The sequence below is a fragment of the Labeo rohita genome, unplaced genomic scaffold (assembly GCF_022985175.1).
Source record: "Labeo rohita strain BAU-BD-2019 unplaced genomic scaffold, IGBB_LRoh.1.0 scaffold_178, whole genome shotgun sequence".
In the NCBI taxonomy this organism is placed as follows: domain Eukaryota; kingdom Metazoa; phylum Chordata; class Actinopteri; order Cypriniformes; family Cyprinidae; genus Labeo; species Labeo rohita.
In genome coordinates, this window is record NW_026127978.1 from 1 (window position 1) to 10,241 (window position 10,241).

The 10,241-nt window shown below is 37.6% G+C and overlaps 2 protein-coding genes across 2 annotated transcripts; both read right to left on the reverse strand.

Annotated features, from left to right (window-relative positions):
- Window positions 1–4,073: 4,073 nt before the first annotated feature.
- LOC127158909 (CMRF35-like molecule 5) lies at window positions 4,074–4,811 on the reverse strand. The gene is made up of 2 exons (XM_051101865.1): window positions 4,673–4,811; window positions 4,074–4,505 (listed from the first exon to the last, which is right to left on the reverse strand). The coding sequence occupies exons 1-2, from the start codon at window positions 4,710–4,712 to the stop codon at window positions 4,180–4,182; spliced, it is 366 nt and encodes a 121-aa protein (XP_050957822.1). The 5' UTR covers window positions 4,713–4,811; the 3' UTR covers window positions 4,074–4,179.
- LOC127158903 (CMRF35-like molecule 8) lies at window positions 4,744–9,584 on the reverse strand. Its single transcript, XM_051101857.1, has 8 exons — window positions 9,392–9,584; window positions 8,908–9,207; window positions 7,479–7,808; window positions 6,899–6,911; window positions 6,419–6,576; window positions 5,822–5,923; window positions 5,550–5,593; window positions 4,744–5,429 (listed from the first exon to the last, which is right to left on the reverse strand). The coding sequence occupies exons 1-8, from the start codon at window positions 9,429–9,431 to the stop codon at window positions 5,205–5,207; spliced, it is 1,212 nt and encodes a 403-aa protein (XP_050957814.1). The 5' UTR covers window positions 9,432–9,584; the 3' UTR covers window positions 4,744–5,204.
- Between the last annotated feature and the right edge of the window lie 657 nt (window positions 9,585–10,241).

The window sequence follows — 10,241 nt, forward strand, 5'->3', positions numbered from 1 at the left end:
ACGTCCAAATGTTTGCTGGGTTATTACTGATTACTAATTTGAATCAGTACATTATAACGAAAACAATACCTTAAAATGAAAATAATTAGATTTTTATGATCTGAAATTTCTTAAACTGGGTGAACCCTTGTAAACTTTTGTCCAAGGATCCAGTAAACGTTCAAACACCCAATTGATTTCATCAGAGATTGCGGAGAGTCACGTCCAGATGTCAGTTAACGTTATTATTTTTAGCGTGGCTTGGGCTTAAAAACATGAACGACTGACCGCAGTAAAGATAGTTTGCGGTTTGATATTCGGATTTCTTTTGGCTATAAATACATAGCGCGCTGTCATAAACATGCAAATAATCCCGAATGTCGTTCTCCATGATTTGTGAATTCTGGTGATGATGTGCCTTTTGGCCGAAATTTTATTTTATTTTTTCGACTCTTAATTTTATAATGCTTATAGCTCCGAAAGTTGGAAACTTAGCAGACTGAAACCAGTCCCACTAAACATTGGACGTCGGATAGACGTGCAGATCATGTCTATATTGGGTCCGTCGGTCCATGACCAATTATGGACATCTATTCGACGTCCAAACTAGGTCCACTATTTGGACGTCTATCCATTACCCAACTTGGACGTCATTTTGACGTTCAACATTTGACCTAATCTGACTTATTTTTTTTGGACGTCATTTGGACGTCTATGGCAGTTGTGATATACACATTGGACGTCGGATAGACGTGCAGATCATGTCTATATTGGGTCCGTCGGTCCGACCAATTCTGAACATCTATTCGACGTCCAAACTAGGTCCACTATTTGGACGTCTATCCATTACCCAACTTGGACGTCATTTTGACGTTCAACATTTGATCTGGGTTTTTTTGGACGTCATTTGGACGTCTATGGCAGTTGCAGTAAATGTGTTTTACAAAATAGAGCCTATCAACATGATTATATATATGAATACAGATTATTTATAAACAAACAAGATTTATTATCTGTATTACTATTTATTTATTTGGTAGCCCATATGTTTTTTTTTTTTTTTTTTTTGTTTGTTTGTTTTTTTTTTACATTTTCCTGTTTTCCTTTAACAGTTTTTATTTTATTTAAAGTAGCCTATAATCAAGTTATTTATTTATTTTATTTTATATTGTATTATATATATATATATATATATATATATATATATATATATATATATATATATATATATATATAAATTATATTTATATGAATTTATATATTTTATATTAAAAAAATCATGGTAGCCTAGCCTATCCACCTTATTCCTATCTTAAAAAGAACCAACAGCTGCAAAAAAGTCAAGGACAGACAGCTCTCTATCAAGCTAGGCAACAATATAAGTTCTTTGATCAAGGAGGATTTCAACCAGGCAAAAACCAGTCAGCATCACTCTGATTGGCTGAAACGAGCACATCATCATAAACGCCACTCTGATTGGCCGAGGCAAGACGAGGCATTTGGCGGCTTGGCGCGAGTCAGAGCCGTAGTGTTCTGGACGGCACAGGTCTTCAGATCACTGGTGAACCCGTTTCCTAGAAATTGAAGCTAAGTTCGGTCAGCATTTATTTCAATGGCCATGTGTACGTATAGTCTTTGGCGTTATTGTCTTACAATAAAGCTGCGAATGGTCAAGGGTCACAGCACGCATTTTTTCATCTTACATTAGCTTGTTACTTGTGCTAGCTACAGGGTTTACAGATAATGCAAGGTTGGTTGATGTTACCGTCTCTTAGTCACTTTAATCGTTCATGAAATTAACATTATACGTTTTATTGTAAACAGCAGGTGATAAGCATACAAAGGTGTAATGCATTTCCAGTTCAAACTGCTGAGCCAAACAAAGGTACAGGAAAATGAATACATGATACAGAAAACATGTCATCCACCCACTTGAAACATAGGACTACATAGAAGTTGTATAAAAATGACGTGTTAAGTCAAAATTTTATGTTGAAAAGATGTCCACAAACGACCACTTTTGGACTATAAATAGCCCTTACATGGAGGTCCCACCGACGTCAACATTAGACGTGCGGTAGACGTCGAAAAAAGGCGTCGCCTGGCGTTACAAAACAACCCCATCAATGGACGGAAATTGGACGTCCAAAAATGACATGGAAAAGACGTCACTACGATGAATACATGCAACATAGGACTACATAGAAGTTGTATAATAATGACGTGTTAAAGTCAAAATTTTATGTTGAAAAGATGTCCACAAACGACCACGTTTGGACCACTTTTGGACTATAAATAGCCCTTACATGGAGGTCCCACCGACGTCAACATTAGACGTGCGGTAGACGTCGAAAAAAGACGTCGTCTGGCGTTACAAAACAACCCCATCAATGGACGGAAATTGGACGTCCAAAAATGACATGGAAAAGACGTCACTACGATGTCACATTGCGCAGTGGGCGTGTCATCTGAACCAGCTTGATCTGTGAATTTGTTCACAGCAAAGCTCTTGTCTGTAAACCCCTTGGTAAGTCCGCTATAGTTAGGAATGTGAAAAATAGGCGCTCTTCATGTTTAACGTGTTTTACCATTAAACACGCAGACTGCTCGAATACAAAAACATTGTTTTTAAGTCAAACTCGATTTGTGAAAACTTTCACAATCGCTATTTATTGCGTAACAGTGTTTCTTTATGCTCTGCTCTCTTTTTCTTCTATCGGTACTGGTCAGCTGACCCTTTCCTGAGTCATATTAATCACTATTCTGATCTGTGAAAACTTTGGATATGATCCATTCATCATATCATTATGCAAAACTAAGAATTAGAATAATCGTAAACGACGATCGGGTGCAGGTCGGGTGCGGTTATCTAAATCAGAGAAAAATACAGCTGCGGGCGGGTGGCGGGCGGATAATTTATTTGAAGTTGCGGATTCTGGTGGCGTTTGAGCTCATCCGCACATCTCTAGTGCGCACATAAACCCGTCGGCTTTCAAGTAGCTACTGGATAAGACTTTCGTGAAAATGCATTCATGAGTCAGTGACATTTCCGTCAACTGTCTCTGGACTCGGACGGACTCGGGATATTTTCCGAGTCCGAAAAGCTTGAGTCCGAATCAAGTCCGAGTAAAAATGCATCCGAGTCCGTGACAAGTCCGAGTCGCCTAAAAATTGTACTCGAGTCCGAGTACGAGTCCGAGTACCCCAACTAGTATTTTCACCCCTAGTAGTATTTCTCATGGTTCTCATGTTTCATGTCATATTTGTAGTTTATAATCACATTTCTTCCTGAATATCCTGTCACACTATTGATCTTTTCACCTGTTAAACACAAACTCAGATAACAGCATGCTATAAAGAAATTACACTTCATTATCATTCACGGACACACACACACACACACACGTTTGTTTTTGTGAATTGTGGGGACTTTAAATAGACTTCTATAGATTTTATACTGACCAAACGAGATTGTATAACCCAACCCTAACCCTAAACCTAGCCCTCACAGAAAACATGTTTGCATCGTTACACTTTTAGATAAACATCATTTACTATACTGCAGACCGGTCCCCACAATGTAAAAAATTTCAGGTTTTACTATCCTTGTGGGGACATTTGGTCCTCACGATGCAGCAAAAACAAGTACACACACACTCAGTCTGTTGATCGCAGGTTTCTAACATTATTTTTCTCCTATTTTGATCATTTGTCAGTTTGTTGCCACTGAACATGTATCTGATACATATATCACATATCCCAGGAGGCACTGTACCTCAATATAACGTCAGGTTGACTTTGGACCACAATGCCGGACAGACTTTGAATTTTGGTTGAGAATGAAATTGGGTTGACGTCAGTATTTGATGTCAATATGACATTGACTTAATGCTGAATTTTGGTTACACAATCTAAAAACAACAAAATATCAATATCAGCTGACATCAATTTAACATTGACATTAGACGTTAATTACTTTGAATTTTGGTCACCTGATGTTGCAACCAAATATTGTCTTATGGCGTTGTGTGCCTGCTGGGAAATCACTTTGCTGTTGGCACTATTTAAGATTGTGTTACAACAGGAGATTAAAAGGTTATAGTTGGCATCTTTTATTAGATACTCATGTGATTACAGTAATTACAGTCAGTGTTGAGTGTGGTGATGTTGTGGAGATCATCATGGGTTTGAGGGTCTCAGTTACTCACCTGCTGAAACTTTCAGATTCACTTCAGTGTATAAATCATATCCAGTTCTTTCAGTTCCACAGTAGTAGATGTCAGAATGCTGTTCACTCAGATCTCTGATGATCACAGTGAAAACTGCTGCTCTTGTGTCGTCATACAGAGAGAATCTTCCAGAATGAACCCATTTATTTTTCCCTTCAGTCTTGATTTGGTCTGTACACACTGACCACTCTCCTCTACAAAAATACTTTATATATGCTGTATATCCTTCATCATATCTGCATTTGATTCTGACTCCACCTCCTGAATATCCTGTCACACTGATGGAGCTCACAACACCTGCAACAAATACACCTTTAAAAACAGTTTCATATGTTGATGAGCCTAACAAAGATGAAACTTTAAAATTGCATTTGAAGCTAGTCAATTCATCAAATCTGTGCTGTTTTTAAACTTTACTCTGATTAATGTTTTTATTGGATTTACTGATTTGATCAGATTCTTACCAGGAATCATCAGCAGAGTGAAAGTCCAGATGATCTTCATTCTTCTCTTATTCAATGATCTTCTCTGTTGTTAGTAGTTTCAGTTCTTCTGAAGCTCTCGATGTGTGTTCAGATGAGCTCTGAGTGTTTCTTTCCTGGTTACATGTTTAACATGAACTGATGAATGTGACAGAGACGCCCACTTCCTCTGATAGAGAGAGATAATAAATAGAGAAGTGATGGTAATAAATGTTCATATGAAAGTGCAAGACTCATGGACAGTAGAATACAACTTTGACTTTAAAGCATTATTTGAGAGATTTCAACAAAATATTTATTCAGAGATTAGAAATTGACATCTAGTGGACACACTAAAACAATGCATTCAGCTCATTGACATTTTGTGCTGTGGCTCGTCAGGCAGTGTGATGATTGACAGCAGCGTATTCACTGTAATCCTGATTATTCCTCAAACTGACACTGTCAGGACAGTCTGCTTTCTTTGGAAATTTACCACGACATAATTCAGATCATCAGCAGATGAGATCAAGATCTAAGAGTCACCAGTGGCTTCATGAACCGTAGAGTAAACACAGTTAGGAGAAACAGAGGGGTTTGTGGGTAATTGAGCAGTGGCATAAACAGTGTTAGACGAATCAGAGGGGTTTGTGGGTAATTGAGCAGTGGCATAAACAGTGTTAGATGAATCAGAGGGGTTTGTGGGTAATTGCTTCTGAGTGTCTTTAATCTCCTCATAATCACAACCAGTGTGAGAAACCTGCACAGACAAAGAGAAATTATTTACAGCTCTGAAGAGATTCATGATGGAAGACATCAGAATTTATTTTCATTATGAATAAAAATTAACATTTTCACTGAAAACAGTCACTGAACTAACCAGATCATGTTTTCCTGCTCCAGCCTGAGATGATGAACCACTGCCTGCCAAAACAAGAGTCTTAAATTAATGTCATTATATGGCAATTCAACACTGGTGTCTAATGGAAATGTTTCAACCTGTCATCATCAAATATCTGCATTTTGTTCAAGTCTTGTTGCAGCCTGTAGGTGGCGACAGACTCACGGTGGGAAAACAGATCAACAAATCTTTGTTTTAAACTCAATATAAAGGGAGTTTCTACATCTCAAGACATTGAGAAAGAGTTTTACCTCGGGACTGATGCTTCTTAAAGAGAAACAGTAATAAGAGACCAGTGATGATCAGAGCCAGAAGAACAAGAACCAGAACCAGAGGAATGATCAGAGAAGAACCTGGAAATACAGGAGAAACAATCACATCAATCAATCTGATCACTCTGAGCTAAATATCAGATCAGATCATGGGCGTAGCTTGAGTTTGTAAATAGTAATTGATTCACTTTGTCCTAAACACACTTTTTAAGCACAAAATTATGAGATTTTTGAGGATGTTTCCCATGCAGTTCTACATTTTATTTCTGAAACCATGAAAAGTGTTTGAGTCACTGGAAGTCAAAAGTCAATTTATTCAACACAAACACTTGCTGTTGTCTTGATGGGCTACAAAATACAAATTTAGCTAAATATGTCAATAATGACATAAGGAGAATGGCTGTATTATTGTTATTATTAATATTATTAGACATATTAAATTTTAAATGTATTAAAATACATTAATTTTAGAGCAGAAATTCTTTTTTTTTTATGTTTAGTAATATCTTTCAGCCACTAGGGGCGTCAGAGCTGCTCACAAGCTACACCATGAATCACATGTGTCTATTTCAGCACCTGCTGCTGTGAAACCAGATGGGGATGATTTGGAAACTTCTGTGATCAGTGGAGTTCTGACTGATGATGAAAATGAAGAAGAGATGATGATGATGATGATGATGATGATGATGATGGTGGTGGTGGTGGTGGTGGTGGTAAAGGTGTTTTTGGAATATCTGTAAATAAAGCAACAAAACAATGAATTTCTCAAGGTTGTCTTTTCACACACAGAACTTGACATCTCTTTTTCTCATGGTACATTGTAATGTGTTAAATGGTAAATCAAAGTGTTACTGATGTCATTCACAGTCACTACCCAGAATTCATGTCTGCTGATACAGAGACACCCAGAAGTAAAACAAAATGGTGAGCTGTTTGTTTGAGTTTCTGTAGAAGACGTCTGTGGTTTCTCAGTGAATAATACAGTTAATAGCAAGTTACTGGATGAGCATCTTTAACTGCAGCAAACTATAGTACAAGACTGGTAAAATGACTTACAGCAGCACTAACACTGTATCCAGATTAACACACTTAAACTAATTTAAAACAAAAAAAAAAAAAAAAAAAAACTACAGTAACACTGTGTACAAATGAGCACAATAATGCTGCAACACCAAACACTGCAGTAACACCAAATGATCAGACAGAAAACTAAAAACTGCTGCGGCTTTCAAAACACATTCAGATCTGCAGATACAGAATGAAGTGAAGAATAAAACACACAAACACAGTCCATTGATTTACTCTGTGTGCAGTTTCTCACTGAGCAGAACAACAACATTAGTCACAAAACAATGTACTTTTAACTGCATAGACTGCAACCATGATCTGCGATTTGTTTTTATAATGACCCTTCCTTGTTTCAACTGTAGTTTGTGGTTTTGCTTTGTTAAACAGACAGAACACCTAAAATTAACCTATTGGTGTCTGAATATAATTATTTCACTTACAAAGTCACTGATCACTTTCTTTGCATGTTCAAGCAACATGATACAAGACACACTGTGATCTGCTGAATGGAAGCTAGCTGTGACTTTGATTATATTCTGAATAATATGAGTGAGAAAATCATCCGTACCAGTAACGCTGATGAGGACTCGTGTGATGAAGCTCTTGTGTCCTTGATCAGACTGAACTCCACACCAGTATTCAGCTGAATGTTGTTGAGTCACATGACTGATGGTTCCTGTCAGGAGCTGCTGCTCTCTGTCATCATACAGCTGGATCTGTCCCTCAGCGCTCCATCTTCTGTTCTCCTTCACAGACGTCTCTTCAGCACAGAGATCATATCCAGATCTCCTCCAGACAAACTTGACATTAGCACTGTGGGATTGTGGGTATTTGCAGCTGATGTTAACAGATTCTCCTGCAGCGGCTGATAGACTGATGCTCTTCTCACAACAATCAGCTGTTGGAGAAACAAATCAAGTGCAGCAATGTTAGAATTAAACAACAGATTCATCAATTCACCACAGAAACAAATGCAGGAATGAATGAAAGCAGCTCACCATCTCTGATGCCCAGGTTAAACTCAGAAAATAATCTGTGGTCTTCAGAAACTTGAACCATAATTTTATATTCTCCAGAATCATTCACATTCAGCTCTTTAATGAACAAACGCAAAAAACCTGCAGAACTGCAATCATGAATGATGAATCGTCCATCATGTTTCCATTCTGCTGCTCTGTTAGTGCTTGTTGGTTTAAAACATTGGTCTGCTCCACTTTTACAGATGTTTATCAAAGGCTCCTTAGGTTTGTTCTCATATTTGTAGGTTATAATGATGTTTCCTCCAGAATATCCTGTAACTGTACTAATTTTTTGACCTGTTGAACACAAACTCAGATATCAGTGTGATGATGATGTTCTTCATCATTCTTATAAAGAGTGGTACTTCATCTTCATTCACTGACACAGTGAAACACACACATGTCTGGTTTGCCATCCTTGTGGTGACTCTCCATACACATAATAGTTTTTATACTGTACAAACTGTACATTTTATCACCCTACACCAGGGGGTTTCAAACCTGTCCTGGAGCCCCCAGCACTGCATGTTTTGTATGTCACCCTTATGAGACAAACCCAGTTCATGTTTTCTCTGCTAATGAGCGGATGAGTTGAATCAGGTGTGTTAGATGAGGGAGACATACAAAATGTGCAGGGTTGGGGGATCTCCAAGACAGGTTTGAAAACCCCTATACCTAAATCTGCTCCTCACAGAAAACTTTGTGCATGTTTACATTTCGGTTCTTATATTGTCATTTATGAGCGTTTTTCTGCGTTGTGACTGGAGTTCCTGCCTTTAGTTTTGGATTAAATAAATAAATGTTAGTGCATGTATTCAGGTTTAAGTCCCCACTGGGACAGGTTATTTGATGTTCTGGTGTTTTTTTATTAAATCAGTAAATCATAGTAATTACAGTCAGTGTTGAGTGTGGTGATGTTGTGGAGATCATCATGGGTTTGAGGGTTTCAGTTACTCACCTGTTGAAACTTTCAGATTCACTTCAGTGTAGGAATCTGTACTCGAGAGATATCAACTGCACACCTGTACGTCCCAGAATCCTGTTCACTCAGATCTCTGATGGTCACATTGAAAACTGCTGCACTTGTGTCGTCATACAGAGAGAATCTTCCTTTATGAACCCATTTCTCTTTCACTTCAGTCTTGATGAGATCAAAGCATCCTGGAAACTGTCCTCTACAAAAATACTTTGCATTGTCTGTATATTTTCTATTATATCTGCATGTGATGATGACTCCTCCTCCTGAATATCCTGTCACACTGATGGAGCTCACAACACCTACAACAAACCAGCATCTTAATACAACACTAATATATTCATGAGACTGAATAGAGATAAACTTTTACATTTCTTAGACAACATGAACTTAAGTTAAAGACTCTCTTCCTGTTGTAAATCTGTGCTGTTTTCAGTGCTGTTCACTGACTAATGTGATTGTGATAGTAGATTGTTGGATTCTTACCAGGAATCATCAGCAGAGTGAAAGTCCAGATGATCTTCATTCTTCTCTTATTCAATGATCTTCTCTGTTGTTAGTAGATTCAGTTCTTCTGAAGCTCTCGATGTGTGTTCAGATGAGCTCTGAGTGTTTCTTTCCTGGTTACATGTTTAACATGAACTGATGAATGTGACAGAGAGACGCCCACTTCCTCTGAGAGAGAGAGAGAGAGAAAGAGAGATTTGAGATTTACAAATACTTTATTACAACTATACAAACATAAAACAATTAGCAATTCTCAAAAAACATCACATTAACAACAACTTACTGAGGATTAAATTATCGTCTATAACAGAGCAGAGCACATCCTTATAACACCATATACTGGAAAGTGTTTCTAGATCACTCACCAATCTATAATAATTAAAATCAATTTTTATATGTGCTTTTAATATTTTAACAAAAATACACACAACATCGACATCCAAGGAACCTTCTATCTTGTTTCGTCTACTCATGTATATGGCCATCTTAGCTGTTCCCAAAATAAAACTGAACAATTGGCATTGTTCCCTCTTTTTCTGGGAGTATCTGTAAAATAAACAACTGCTTGGAAAAAAACTATACCAAAGGAAATAAAAAGACACTCTAACATTGAAAACAAAGGCATGAGATGACAACAATCCATAAAGCAATGAAACACAGTCTCACGAAAAGTACAAAAAGTACAATCATGAATAACATCAGAGTTCATAACTGAAACAAAAGAATTAACAGCCACACCTGAATGAAGGACCCTCCACTGTAAATCTGCCACTTTCTTTAACAATGGGGGTTGTAAAGTGCCCTCCACTCAGGTCCAACATCGTCAGTT